At 31.9% G+C, this 15,509-nt stretch overlaps 1 protein-coding gene, 1 non-coding gene and 1 pseudogene across 2 annotated transcripts; 2 read left to right on the plus strand and 1 right to left on the minus strand.

The window, feature by feature from the left end:
- Window positions 1-798: 798 nt before the first annotated feature.
- LOC146932216 (putative transcription factor bHLH107) lies at window positions 799-3,924 on the plus strand. Its single transcript, XM_085703874.1, has 2 exons — window positions 799-1,558; window positions 3,215-3,924. Exons 1-2 carry the CDS (start codon window positions 1,250-1,252, stop codon window positions 3,710-3,712), a joined length of 807 nt encoding a protein of 268 aa, XP_085560000.1. The 5' UTR covers window positions 799-1,249; the 3' UTR covers window positions 3,713-3,924.
- A 292-nt stretch (window positions 3,925-4,216) lies between these two features.
- Window positions 4,217-4,411, minus strand: LOC146932217 (U2 spliceosomal RNA). Its single transcript, XR_015009036.1, has one exon. It is a non-coding gene; the product is annotated as a U2 spliceosomal RNA (small nuclear RNA).
- Window positions 4,412-5,141: 730 nt separating this feature from the next.
- On the plus strand, window positions 5,142-11,788 carry LOC146932218 (transcription factor bHLH30-like; annotated as a pseudogene).
- The last annotated feature ends 3,721 nt before the right edge of the window (window positions 11,789-15,509 follow it).

A 15,509-nucleotide genomic window follows, 5' to 3' on the forward strand; every position in this document is an offset into this window, starting at 1 on the left:
TTTATCAAAGAAATAACTATTCCGTTAGTTGTACTTCAACCCTATAGCAATGTCAAAATAAAAATAAAAAAGGTTTTGGGTGGGATGTCCAAATCAATCAACTCTGTAGCCTGAGTTAAATAACTTACAATTGAAAATTGTTGGTACAATACTTGTAGGAATTTTTCACTTCACACATAAACACACATAATGTGTGTTCCAACAAAAATCCTAAGAAAGTCACAAGGAACTTATCAATAGCACTTTGATGTAACTAATTGTGTGGAATTATAAGATGGGATGAGTTGAAGTCAGGTATTTAATTTATGAAAGACAAAGTCAATTAACTTAATCGTTATATGAAAAAGTCTAGATGAAATGAAATAAATTATAAAATTTCATACAAATTAATAGATATTGTCTTCGGCTATGAAAAGTCTTCTACTACTAGGATTGGAGGAGGGACAGAGTTTTTCTGCTGAGAATTGAGTCTCAGTGCTTCATCCAAACTTAACATATGCCAAGGTGATGAAACTGAAAAAATCATTCTATTTAAAATTAGTCATTTTACACACCAATTGAATATTATTCGTGTCCCTAAGCTGGACTCAGCTATAGAATGCAAAGATATTTGATATGTTGAAACGCATGTTCAAACCCACACACTACACTTCCTCATAGTCTCTATATTTAGTGCGCGAGTTTAACCAATAGACTTTTTAATAGAGTATGTTGCTAGCATTATTATTATTATTATTATTATATTAAAAAAAAGAATAAAAGTTAGCACTATAAATAGTCAACGTAATACCAATGTTTATGTTCATACATTACATATAAGTTCAAAAGACAAAAACAGTGGTCATATTGATTATCTCTCCACATATCTAAATTCTAAAACCTTGCGTGTTTCCATCAGCACCATCTTGTACCTTCTCTGTTCTTTCATTGAAATCCGAGGCAGAGTAAAATCTCACTCCAAAAATTCACAAAATTGTCTTTTCCTACCTAAAAATGGTTGAACTCAATACTATCAAGAAGAAAATGTGGATGTTTTCACATTAATCTACTTCTCCTTTAACCCCTTCAAACGTTCTTCTTCCCTTTGCTTAATGGAAATTATGACCAACAACACTATTTACAAACAAAACAACATCCATTTTCAAAAGCTTTCTTTTTGGTTCGCCCCAACTACTCGTCCACCCGGTTTTCTTCTCCTCTTTCTCAAGTAGCATCCCCATTGATCACACTACAAAGTTTCAGAAGAACTATGGATTACTCATTTTATGACAAAATTTATTCATCATCGTATGATCATTTGAGTTTGTTCAATCAAACTTTGGATAACTTTGGAGCTTCCAATGGATTGTCATCACCACCACATTCATTGGTTTTGGAGAATGAGAAGGAAAAGGTGGTGGAGTGCCCTGTTACTGAAAAGGTTGGTAAAGATGAGATTTCTGAGGTGAAAGGTTTAGCTTCTTTGAAGAACCATAGGGAAGCAGAGAGGAGAAGAAGGGAGAGAATAAATGGTCACCTTGGAACATTACGTAGTCTTGTAGCTTCCACTCAACAAAAGGTATGTTTTTGTTCCTTCCTTGCTTTCATTGCTCTTTTTGTTGTTAGTTTTATAATTTCATTTTAATTGTAAATTCGGTTTAGAGTTTTCTAAAATATTTTAATTGATGGATTGTGAACAAAATAGTTGGTTCTTGCATAAAACATATGTAACACCGACACTTCAGAATCAGATTGAAGGTGGTATAGTATTATTCATATCTATGTGTCAATATCGTGTCTAGCATCCGTGTCTCTTTTAGGGCTTAATAGATAAGAACTATGACAAGTTTCTATAAAATGCATGTGCTGTGGAGATGAGAAAGGGAATTGATAGATTTAATGGAAAGTTGAAATTGGGTGAGGGAAAGATATAGTTTTGGTTTTTAGGTAAACCAGTTTAAGTTTGAACAAAGATTGCAATACAAGCTTTGAGGCATAGGTGAGAATGAAATATAATTGGGTACCTGAGGGAAAAATGTATTGTCAATAAGAAATTATTTTTTGCAATCAGAATTTTGATATTGAATAGGGTGTTTATTTTTCCTTTTGTTTTTTTCCATATCCCTTTATTTTGTGTTTATTTCTGAAATATGTGTAAGTCATAGAAGGTAAAAAGTAATAGAGATAGAGATAAATACATATGATATCGTATATGGTGTCTCTATTTTGATGTTCAAATAACAACGTTATCAACCAATTCTCGAGACTTAAGAGAAAAAAAACATTTAATGCTCCTTTAGAATAAAAAATACTTTATCTTAGACTTTTTAACAAATGTTATTAGCATTTCCTTATTTGTTAATGCTTATTTATTGTGAACATATATTTCCCTTTCATGCTAGCTCTTTGATAATTTTAAAAGAAAAATGGTGCTCAGTCATTTTGTTACTATAAGCACCACAAGTTTTGAAATTTGAAGTGCATTATTGTAATTAAATTAAAGGATTCTGATTGCATTATGGTTGTCATTATATGGTCAACTTTGTGTGAGAGTTACTGTTTGCTAAAGTCAAATGGTGCATCACTTTCTTATGTAAGTAATGTGCAATTATATATCTCATATGACAAACAACCACACCAATTATAGAGGTCATGATATTAGTATATGGTCCCAAACTGGAAATCATTCATTAATTATATTATACATGTATTAGACACAGTCAGTTTCTTGATCTATTTTAGTATGTTTTCTGTTGTTTAGTTGCACCGCCATCTTATCTTTATTTGTTGCCTAACTTTATAATGGTGATGTGGGGCAATTAATATAATACTATGGTATTTATGTTTTAATTAAGCATCTCATAATCAAAACTAGTTAGACTTTAACTCCATTTGTTGTCTTCCTCTTTCCTCAATACTCCGATATTAATATTATAATCATCCTTCATCCACCTTAATAAATCAACTCAGCTGTTGCTTTCTTCATCAGTTATTAAAATGATTCAAGACAATGTTACCAAAGGATCAATCAACTTGACTAAATTAAGTTCAAATATGTGGTTAATTCAGTTTTCTATGTTGCTTGTAATTGTATACATGCTAATGTTGATAGATGATGATTTTATAGAGACCAACAATTTTTTTCCTTCCAAAAAAATAATAATTATTTAAACAATTTAAAACTATAAAATATGTTGAATTTGATTTTGTGGGTCAATGGTCCATTACTCTTTAGATGGATAAAGCTACAATACTTGCTGAAGTGATTAGCCAAGTGAAGAAATTGAAGAAGAATGCAATGGAAGCAAGCAAAGGTTTTCTCATTCCAACAGAAGTTGATGAAGTGAAAGTTGAACCATATGACATTAAATTAGGATATGGATGCATGCCTTACATAGCAACTATCTGCTGTGATTACAAACCTGAGATACTATGTGACCTCAAAAAAGCAATTGATGCACTTCAACTTCAACTAGTGAAGGCAGAAATGTCAACATTGGAAAGCAGGATGAAGAATATGTTTGTCTTTACATGTTGCAAAGGGAATAGTTTTAATGTTGAGGCATGTCAAAGTATTGCAAATGTTGTTCACAAGGCACTGGATTCTGTGCTGGAAAAGGCTTCTAACTCAATGGAATTTTCACTCAGAACTTCATATCCAAATAAGAGGAGAAGAATGTGCTTTGTTGAAACATCTACCTCTTCATGCAGCCATGGATCTTGTTCATGCTAAGGGCGACCATTTTGAGGTGTTGTATTTCTACAAATATGGATTTTTCTAAGGTATAAGAATACTAAAAATGGCTTGTGTGAAAGCTGTTAATAGTGTATGTGTGGAACAATTGGAAATTGTTTTATTTTATTTTATTTGCAGTGTAACATTATTAAAACAAGGAATAACTTGTATGCTTATTGTTTAATGTTTGAGTGTGTTTTGTTTGTTAAGCTTGCGTGCTGTCAAAACAAGGAATAACAACAAAAATGCGTTTGAAACCTTTGTTGAAATTGAGCATTTGTGAATATTGAATTTTCAGAGAAGTTGTCATTGAACAATAAAGAAAACCATAATTAAAAATAAAGTATAAGCGCACATAGTCTGTTATTATAAAATATTATTTTGGAAAATCTTAAGAGGTCCACCATGTTGGGTCAGCGTTAAAGGGGGTGGATGTAAATCATAATACTAAAAAAGGTGTAAGCGCACAAAGTCGGGTATAAACAAATGAAAAATTGAACTGATGGGTGTGCTAGCCCGTGCAATAGTGCAAGATATGGACGACACTCGAGAGTCGAAGCAGCAAGCTACTTAAACGAACTCTCTCCCTGAAAAAAGTAATTTAATATAGTGTGAACCATTGGTTCACATATCAGATATTAAACTGATAAGAAGAGATACTACATTTGATCTTAGCCAAAAGGCCGAGAAAGGTATACTTCTATCAGTGGAGAAAATCCAAATTTATAAGCTTAGCGTGTATGTCATACTTCTCAACGATGTCCCGTGCATAAACAATGAACAAAGACATACTTTGCAACCAAGTCTACTCTAAATATGTACTATTTGTTGGAACCTGAGACCAATAAAACAACTGATTTATCAAAATCTTCGCAAGAGTATATATGATCTCTTGTATATATTATGAAATTCTTTTCCATTTTTGTTAATCACCTTTTTTCTTGAAGATTGAGTATTTTGAATCAGTGCAAGTTAATGAAGAAGCAGATTACTGATAAGGAGGAGAAGCTTCGCTTTGGGAGCTGAGAAGAGAAAGAGGAAGCATCAAAGGATACTGAAATGTTGGCTAAACAAGTTGTCAAGGTCAGACCAAAGTTGACGAATGACGACCGAGCTTTGGGTGGTGCCTGTGTTGGTATCGATGGCTGCGTTGGTGGCGGTTAGTCCTCGACGAGTAGGAGTGAAAGCTTTGATCCAGTTAGCTAATGGAAGTTACATGTAAGTTTCACCTAGCTTTGTATTCTAAAAGAACTAGAAATAAATAAAAATTGGATAGAGGCGAATGTTAATGGATTGTGATTTTATAGAGGCTAACGATAAAAATATTATTTTTCAAAAAAAGATGACCAGAGAATTATTTAAGCAATTAAAAACTATAAAATGTGCCAAGTTTGATTTTGTGGGTCAATGATTAATTACACTTTAGATGGACAAAGCCACATTCCATGCTGAAGTGATTAGCCAAGTAAAGGAACTGAAGAAAAATGCAATGGAAGCAAGGAAAGGTTTTCTCATCCCAACAGAAGCTGATGAAGTGAAAGTTGAACCATATGATATTGATTTAGGATATGGATGCATGTTTTCCATGGCAACGATATGCTTGAAAATCCATATGCAAATGACTCAAAAGGGGTCAATCGAAATGAAAAAAAAAAGAAGATAAAAGACCAAATATGAATTTACACATATACATATATAAAATATAATAAATAGAAGATATTAAAAAATAAAAAAATATTAATTATAGTATAACATTATATCTATATATTCATATAGATTAGATGAAAATATGAGTTCTATTTCTTTACTAAAAAAATGAATTCTATTTCTTCAAAAAAAAAAAACAAATATGAATTCTATTCTATTTATTCTTTAAATATTAAAATAATAGAAAAAAAGAAGCAAAAATATTAAAAAAAAGACTAAAAGTGGAATTTTGCCAATATTAAAACTTGTGGTTAAATGTTTTTTGTCCCTATAAATATGTTAAATTTTCGTTTCAATCCGTCTAAAAAATTTCTTCAACTTTTAATCCTCCAAAAAAATTTCATCTTCACTTTTGGTAAATCCTTTGAAGTAAACTCATATGTAGAATTCATATTTTTGAATAATATTTTGCAGAAGAATTTATAATATTATAATGATCTCTCCAAAAAAAAATTAGAATTTTTTACTAAAACAAGAATTTGTTAAAAACAATCTAATTTTTTTTGGAGTGATTTTCAATATTCTATACATTTTTGGACCAAAGGTGTTGTTTGAAATTTTTATAAGGACTAAAAGTTAAAGAATTTTTTTAAAAGGACTGAAACAAAATATTGATATATTCATAGGAACCAAAAGTATATTTAACCTTAAATCAGAACCTTCAAAAAAATGAAAGATTCCGAAGAAAATATAAAACTTGTCAGGCCCAAGACAATACTTTCTCTTTTTGAAGGAAGACAATACTTTCTTTGAATGGTCCTCAAAAATATTAAACTAATTAATTGCTAACAAAATACTTTATTCGATCCCAACACAAATACAACAATCACATTAATTTGTTTGTTAAAATTAATCCGTATTTGTAAGAAGGCTTTGCGTGCTTTCCATACCTTCCCTGTGCGGCAAAAAATAACAGTTGTAACCAAAATTTGTTGGAACTGAGATAAGCAACTGATTTCAAACACACCAAAATCTTCCAATTAATATGATCTCTTGTATGCTATTAATTAATGTCCATATATTATAAATTTATTTTCCATTTTGTGAATCAATTTTTTTCTTCTACTTATTCTGGAATAATGCCGATCCTGCTGCTTGAATCAAGCTTGTTGCTTATACCACTAACTAATATGGATCTCACAGAGTGAAAAATAAACAATTTGCATAGCTGAAAAAACTCAGAATTTTATATTTACAGCTTCAAATAAATATTTACCATAAGATTAAAATGGAACTTCTTCTGCATGTTCTGTGCTTCCCTGTTACAATGAATATTGAAATGTTAGCTAAGCAAGTTGTCAAGGTCACACCAAAATCGATGACTGAACTTGGGTGGTGCCTGTGTTGGTATCGATGGCTGCGTCGTTGGTGGCTCATCGGCAACCATTGATCCAGTTAGCTCATGGAAGTTACATGTAGGTTTCAGATTTCTTATGCTCTTTGTTCATTTTGCTATATATATGCATCTCTTTGTACACCATTGCAGTTCAATATAAGCTTAACTGTGACTTTAATTTAAATTTGAGTCATTAATTCATTACTATAGTAATCAAATTGATTAAGATATATTGCGTTAATGTTTTGTTGTGGACATGCATTACACAGCCTTGTTTACTTGCACCTCCATCTTATCTTAATTTGTTGCCTTACCCCGACTGGTACCTAATGTGGGACAAGGAATATTTGCATTTAAAATTTAAGAATCTCAGTCTCCTAAAAAATAAATCTCATAGTCAAAACTGGTTAGACTTTTATTCCATTTTTTAATACACAAATGTCAGTGAAGAGAGGTACTTGTTAACAACTGATATCAAATAATTCACCTCCTATACGAATTCTTGTTCAACGTCTCAACTAATTCCATTGATCCTTTGCTCAATAATTCTTTTTTTTTTTTGAACAGGCTAAAATGCTTTCCTCGATAATTCTTTAGTATAATCATCCTTCATCTACCTAAAATAAATCAACTCAATCGTTGGTTAACAATGAAAATATTATTTTTCCAAAAAAAATAAATAAAGAATTAGTACTATTTAAGCAATTAAAAACTATCAAATGCGCCAAATGTGATTTTGAAGGTCAATAGTTAATTACACTTCAAGTACAAACATTGACTAATGAAGGTAGAAATGTCAACATTGGAAAGCAGGATGAAAATGTGTTTGTCTTTACATGTTGCAAATGTGAAATATGGTTCATCAAGCATAGATTCTGTGCTGGAAAAGGCTCCTACCTCAATGGAATTCTCACTTTAGAAATTCATATCCAAGCAAGAAGAGAAGAATGTGCTTTGTTGAAACATCTACTTCCTCATGCAACCATGGATCTTGTTCATGCTAAGGGTGACCATTTGGTGTGTTGTATTATGGTATATATTTTGCCTATCTGGATTTTAACCAGGTCAATTGTATTGTTAAGAACTACGATATATCTTATATTGAAGTTGTCATTAATTTATGAATGTGCAACAGTTTGAGATTTTTGTTATTTGCAGCGTAATGAAATTAAAACAAAGTAATAAATAAGTCAGGGATGGGATTCAAATTCACGACTGTTGAAACAACGCTGTTTGAAAATGGCGTGCAATAAATAGTCAACTCGAACATAGTTTGAAACTCGATTCGACAATTAACTTATTGAACTTATATCATGAACAAAATGAAATGAAATGAAATGAAATGTCCGATTCATGTTTGAGTAAAAAGTGTATCAAGATACCTTGTGAATAACTCCCACAACTAACAAAGACCCCATCGTCAAGTCGTGAACCAAAAACTCAGCTTTATTTCCAACTCCCATAACTGGTTCATTTGAAAGACCGAGTCAGATTGAATAAGAAATGTATCATCACTTAGTAACTCGAGTTTTTTTTTTTTAAAAAAATGGAACATCTTTCTCCCTCTTCAAGCATAATAGTTTGACAAAATTAAGTCTAAAATTGTGGAACTTGACGTTCTGACATAAACCCAATCTGTGTTTCATGTACATAATGAATAAACGCTCCACCTTAAATATCCATTTAGGTCTATAAAACATGTTGGGGTTGGTTGGTTTACGGTAGAAACGCGATGAGTTTTACTAGTGGTTACAAAAATTGAAAATTTTTAAGAATTAGGATGTTGAGAATTTTGCATTTTAGACTATTAAAAATTATGTTGACGGAGTTTTCTTTTGGTTGAGAAGATGTTGATTTAGATTAATGCCATAAAATTGAGTGAAATACATTGTACAATGAAGACAAAAAATATGAGATTCTGAGGTTAAAATTATGAATGCAAAACCAAGAGGAAAGAAATTGTGAGTGAGTTTGTTTTTATAAACTATTGTTCTTTGAAAAATCCCATGAAGTCCAACATGTGTCAAATTATGTATAGACCATTATCAATTATTCAAATTTGATCAAATCAAGTTTTTTTTTTTTAACTGGGTATCCTCCGCGCGCAACTTGCGGAGAGTAATCTCTCGAGCTTTGTGGGACCTAAATGGACGGCAAACTCTCCCTAAGAGTTTTAATGATGTTGCATACCCAAGGTTGAATTCGAACCCATAACATTTGTTAAGTTAGAAGAGACTTGTGTCAATCAGATTAAGGTTTATTGTTTACTAAAAGCCATGATTTCAATGAAAAAAATAGGCCAAGAGCGAAAACATTTAATCTATTTAGGGTCTATTTGGCAAGACATTTTTTTGAACTTATAATTTATAGTTTATGTCTCATAAGTTCATTTAACTAAAATAGACTTTGCATGACAATTTTTGAGCTTATAATTATAGTTTGTCTCATAAACTTATTTAATTAGAATAGACTCCTTTGATAACCATCACTTTCTCATGAACTTATAACTTATTTTTACTAACTTATAATTTTTTGATGTAGCTTATAACATATCATATTTTATCTCATTTACTTTAACCTTGTAATTTTAATTAAAAAAAATATTGACTAAATATAACTTTTTTATATAGTTTCATGTAATTTCGTTAAGTTAGTCGAATTCAACAACTAAATTTACGAACACAATAGTAGGGGTGTTCATGGTTCATAAACTGAACTGAACCACATTAATGGTTTAGTTCAGTTTTGAAAAACCACTTTAAAAAAAAATTGGTTTATTTTTAAAAACAATTCAGTATAGTTTAAAAACCGGTTTAATATTTTTGAATAGTATTTTTATTAAAGCGACCTTTTTAAGTTTTTTTATTGAGAGATTTTTACATATCATTTTTTTTGTGCACTTTTTTTCTCCGGTGAACCGGCAGCGGCATGGTAATGGTGGTCGGTGGCTGCGCCGGTGGGTGAAGTGGTGACTTGAGTCAATTAATTTATTTTAAATAAAAAATTATCTAACTCTAACTCATCTAACTTGAGACTTGAATCCATGACCTTTAACTTTATGCAAACTCAATTTACCACTACACCAAATTAATTTACATGATATATATATCAGTTTTGTTTATAAACTTCTAATTTTTCTTAAAATTAATTTTTTTTCTTAAAATTAAATTCTGGATGAACATTAATAAAAGAAAATAATAAAGAATTCATAACAAGTTAAAACCATTGATTAAATTAAATTTGGTTAACTAAATCGATTTTAATTTAGTTAAACACATTTTTGCACATCCCTACACAATAGGAAACATATTAAAACATTAAACTAATTTATGCCAACTAAACACTGTTCTTCCCATTTGCGGAACTCGACTTAAATTAGAAAAAATTCATATTTAAAAGTGAATTTTATTAAACAAAAGCCGAAGCCCGGAGAATAGGGAGAATCGTATGTTGAACACATTCATTTCAAACGTCAAGGATATGCTTATTCAAGCAACGAATTCGATATTTATAAGAAGGCTTTGCGTGCTTCCCATACTTTTGAACGATGTGGGACTTCCCTGTGCTGCAAAAACAACACTCAGTTTGAAACCAAATCTAAATTTGTTGGAACTGAGACAAGCAACTGATTTCAAACACATCAAAATCTTCCCATCAATATGATCTTTGTATGCTATTAATTAATGTCCATATATTATAAATTTCTTTTTCATTTGTTGAATCAAGCTTGTTGCTTATACCACTAACTAATATGGATCTCACAGAGTGAAAAATAAACAATTTGCATAGGTGAAAAAACTCAGAACTTCAGATTTACAGCTTCAAATAAATATTTACCATAAGATTAAAATGGAAATTCTTCTGCATGTTCTGTGCTTCCCTGTTTCACTTCCACATACGGTTCTTCTCTTCTCTAATTCTCTCATTAGCTTAACTCTTTTTGGCTCTCAGAATTCACAAGCACAACACAAAAATACAAAAAGAAACAATCTCTCTCCCTGTGTCACTTCCCCCTTACCTATTAATTTGACATATCAATCATATAAAATTGAAGCTTGAATATCTTGAATTAGTGCAAGGTAGCAGATTATTGATAAGGAGGAGAAGACAATGATTCTATTATAAAGATGTGTGAAGAAGTTGTCAAGGTTACACCAAAGTTGATTACTGAACTTGGGGTGGTGTCTTTGTTGGTATCGACGATGGCTGCGTCGGCAAAGCTTTGATCCAGTTAGCTCATGAAAGTTGCATGTATTTTCAGATTTCTTATGCTCTTTGTTCATTTTGCTATATATATGCATCTCTTTGTACACCATTGCAGTTCAATATAAGCTTAACTGTGACTTTAATTTAAATTTGAATCATTAATTCATTACTAGTAATGCTGGTTGTTATATAAACGTATCCGAAATATTGAATTGGTTATCCCCCAAGATATACTTAACCATTATAGTTAATTATTTTATGATCGTAAGGTGAGAGGAGACGCGACAAAGAAATTGAAGTACGATATTTTTACAAGGTATTTTAATTTCATGATCTTAATCAAAAGAGAAAAAAAATAAAGAAGAAAAGTTTTCATTGCAATCAGATTGATTAAGATATATTGCTTTAAAGTTTTGTTGTGGACATGCCATCTTATCTTAATTTGCTGCCTTACCTCTACTGGTGATGTGGGACAAGGAATATTGCATTTAAAATTTAAGAACCGAAGTTAGAAATGTCAATTTGGATCTCAAAAAAGCACCTCATGCACTTCAACTTCAACAATCGAAGATAGAAATGTCAACATCGGAAAGCAGGATGAAGAATGTGTTTGTCTTTAAATGTTGCAAAGGGGATAATGCTGAGGCAACTCAAAGTATTGCAAATGTGAAATATGGTTCATCAAGCATTATATTTTGTACTGGAAAAGGCTTCTACCTCGATGGAATTTTCACTTTAGAAATTCATATCCAACCAAGAAGAGAAGAATGTGCTTTGTTGAAACATCTACTTCCTCATGCAACCATGGATCTTGTTCATGCTAAGGGTGACCATTTGATGTGTTGTATTATGTTATATATTTTGCCTATCTGGATTTTAATTAATCAGGTCAATTGTATTGTTAAGAACTACAATATATCTTATATTGAAGCTGTCATTAATGTATGAATGTGTGCAAAAGTTTGAGATTTTTTTTTTTATTTGCAGTGTAATGAAATTAAAACAATTAAAGTAATAAGTAAGTCCTGCTTGGGATTCAAATTCACGGTTGTTGAAAGCACACTCTTTGAATATGACGTGCAATGAATAGTCAACTCAAACATAGTTTGAAAATCTATTCGACAGTTAACTTGTTGAACTTATATCATGAACAAAATGAAATGAAATGTCGTAGTCATGTTTGAGTAAGAAGTGTATCATGATACCTTGTGAATAACTCCCACAACTAACAAAGACCCAATCGTCAAGTCATGAACCAAAAACAATGCTTTATGTCCCACAACTAACAAAGACATAATTGTCACGTCGTCAAGTTTGAGCTTTGCTGGTGTTCTGGCCTGGTCAAAGCATTTAGGCACAATACAAACCAAGTCCAGATTCTGCATTTGGCAACATTACTGCAACACACCCTCTCCCCACGAGGGCGGTGCTCAGAGCAAATGAGACATGTTCAAACGAACAGTAACGGTCACCACCATGGCTCCCGCGAATCTCTCCTCGACGGTTACACTTCCTACAAATTCGTAATCGTCGAGCACATGTGTGACTTACAACGGCTCTGCAAACACCCACCTCTATATAAAGGGGACTCTTCACAATCCCCAAGGTTAGAATTTACTCTCTTCCTACACCTTCATTTTGATCTCATACTGACTTGAGCGTCAGAGTGTCTGCAGGTACACATCCCCCGCCGTTCCAGTTATCAATTGATGCATTCCACCACCATTCAACCATCATACAAAAATGCACCGGTGGTCACCTTTTGATCAGGTACGATCAACTGGTGGTTACAAAAATGAAAAATTTTAAGAATTAGGATGTTGATAATTTTACATAAAATGTAACAAAGACTATTAAAAATTATGTCGACGGAGTTTTCTTTTGGTTGAGAAGATGTTGATTGAGATTAATGCCATAAAATTGAGTGAAATACATTGTCCAATGAAGACCAAGAATATGAGATTGTGAGGTTAAAATTATGAATGCAAAATTAAGAGCAAATCAAGAGTGTTTTTCGATACAAAAATTGAGTTTGTTTTTATAAATTATTGTTCTTCGAAGAATCTCATATGAAGTCCAACATGTGTCAAATTATGTATAGAATATTATCAATTATTCAAATTTGATCAAATTAAGGTTTTTTTTTAACCGGGTATCCTCCGCGGGAAACTTATGGGAGCTAATCCCTCGAGTCTTGTGGGACCCAAATGGGCAGCAAAATATCCCTAAGAGTTTTAACGCTGCTGCATACCCAAAGCTAAATTTGAACCCATGACCTTGGTTAAGTTAGAAGAGACCCGTGCCAATCAAATTAAGGTTTATTTTTTACTAAAAGCTACAATTTCAATGAAAAAATAGGCACAAGAGCGAAAACATTTGAACACATTTGAACTATTTGGGGTCCATTTGGCAAGACATTTTTTTGAACTTATAATTTATAATTTGTCGTATAAACTCATTTAACTAGAATAGACTTGACAAAACATTTAGAATAGACTCCTTTAATAATCATAACTTTCTCGTGAGCTTATAACTTATTTTTACTAACTAACTTATTTTTTATAAGTTAATTCAATAACTTATAACATACCATATTTTATCTCATTTCCTTTAACCTTGTAATTTAATTTAAAAAAATATTGATTACATATATCTTTTTACAAAAATTAATATTTATTAAAACCACGTAACTCAATAGGACACACCTTAAAACATTAAACTAGTATTCATGCCAACTAAACACTATTCTTCCCATTCGGCTATTTTCCATTACGTTAGACAAAATTCATACTTTCAAGTGAATTTTATTAAACAAAAGTAGAAAATAATCCTGATGGTGAAGAATAGTATGTTGAGCACATTGAATTCAAACGGTGAGGACATGTTTATTTCAAGCAACGAATTCGATATTTATAAGAAGGCTTTGCGTACTTCCCATACTTTTGAATGATGTGGGACTTCGTTGTGCTGCAAGCCTGCAAGTCCAAATTTGTTGAAACTGAGACAAGCAATTGATTTCAAACACATCAAAATCTTCCCATCAATATGATCTCTTTTTTTTTTTTTTTTTTTTACAAAAACAAAGGATATTCATTCATTCATATTGATAGAATACATCAGAGACAATAACATGATCAATATAGCTAAAAACGTAAAGGGTGAATCTGCGAACAAACTCACAGCACCCAAGTTAATAGCATTCAACGGCAAAATGCCTACAAATAATATAATAAAATCTAAATCACCAGAATACCCATGCTTCTGGATCTGCAACGTTGACGACCGAATCATTGATTGAATTTGTGATTGTCTGAAGCTGATCTTTCAATACGAACCAAACGAACACCGAACAACAAAAGATGCGAAATCAAACAACGTCGCACAAGACGACGAACAACACAACGTCGCACTAAGACGACGAAATCACGAAAAAACTTGATGTATGTGGAAATCACTTATTTAGATTGAAAGAAAGGAGAAAAAAAAGATGCAGAGGGGTAATTCTAGGTCAAAAATTGACCTAAAATCACCCCTCCTCGATGTGTGAAAGAGGAAGAAAACTTAGAGAGAAGGCAGGAGTTTCTCTCACTAAAAAATATGAAAATATTCCCCGTCAATATGATCTCTTGTATACTATTAATTAATGTCCATATATTATAAATTTCTTTTCCATTTTGTGAATCAGTTTTTTTCTTCTACTTATTATGGAATAATGCCGATCCTGCTGCTTGAATCAAGCTTGTTACTTATACCACTAACTAATATGGATCTCACAGAGTGAAAAATAAACAATTTGCAAAGCTGAAAAGACTCAATTTTAGATTTGCAGCCTATTGGTTTGCAGCCTGGAGGCAGTTCAGTCAAGTGCCATGTTTCATTAGACAGTAGAGAATCCATTGCATCATTTATGGCTTCTTGCCATAAGTCTGCATCCAAGGAAGACAAAGCTTCTTTGAGATTTGATGGATCCTCTTCTAATGTATTAACCACATATTCAGGTCCATACTCTTTAGCAGTTCTTGCTCTCTTACTTCTTCGAAGTTTTGTAACATCAGTTATGATGTTTTCATCACTATTTCTGATTACTGGATTGTGATCAGGTGTAGTGTTCATGTTTGCGCCCCCACTATTACCCCCACTATCTCTCGATATAAAGGGAAATTTCGTTTCATAGAAATTGGCGTCATTTGATTCTATGATTACTTTAGCCTTTAGGTCATAAAACATATATGCTTTACTGTTCAAGGCATACCCAATGAATACACATTCATAGGCTCTACTTGCTAGTTTGACTCTCTTGGGATTAGGAATCCTTACATAGGCTAGACAACCCCATGTTTGAATGTAAGACAGATTTGGTTGTCTTTTCTTCAAAATTTCATAAGGAGAAATTTTGTTCTTAGTTTTAGGTACTCTATTTAGCACGTAGCTAACAGTTAATAAAATTTCTCCCCACCAATGAGGCGCTGCACCAGAATTAAGCATGATGGCAACTACCAACTCGGTAAAGGTTCTATTTTTTCTTTCCGCTTTACCGTTCATCTC

The sequence above is a fragment of the Medicago sativa genome, chromosome 4 (genome assembly GCF_051527215.1).
Source record: "Medicago sativa cultivar Bolivia chromosome 4, Bolivia_mono, whole genome shotgun sequence".
NCBI classification, from domain to species: Eukaryota; Viridiplantae; Streptophyta; class Magnoliopsida; order Fabales; family Fabaceae; genus Medicago; species Medicago sativa.

Coding starts and splice junctions, on each gene's coding strand:
- LOC146932216 (XM_085703874.1), top strand. CDS start 1,250: ATGGATTACTCATTTTATGACAAAATTTATTCATCATCGTATGATCAT. Junction 1,559..3,214: donor TAGCTTCCACTCAACAAAAG/GTATGTTTTTGT, acceptor ATTACTCTTTAG/ATGGATAAAGCTACAATACT.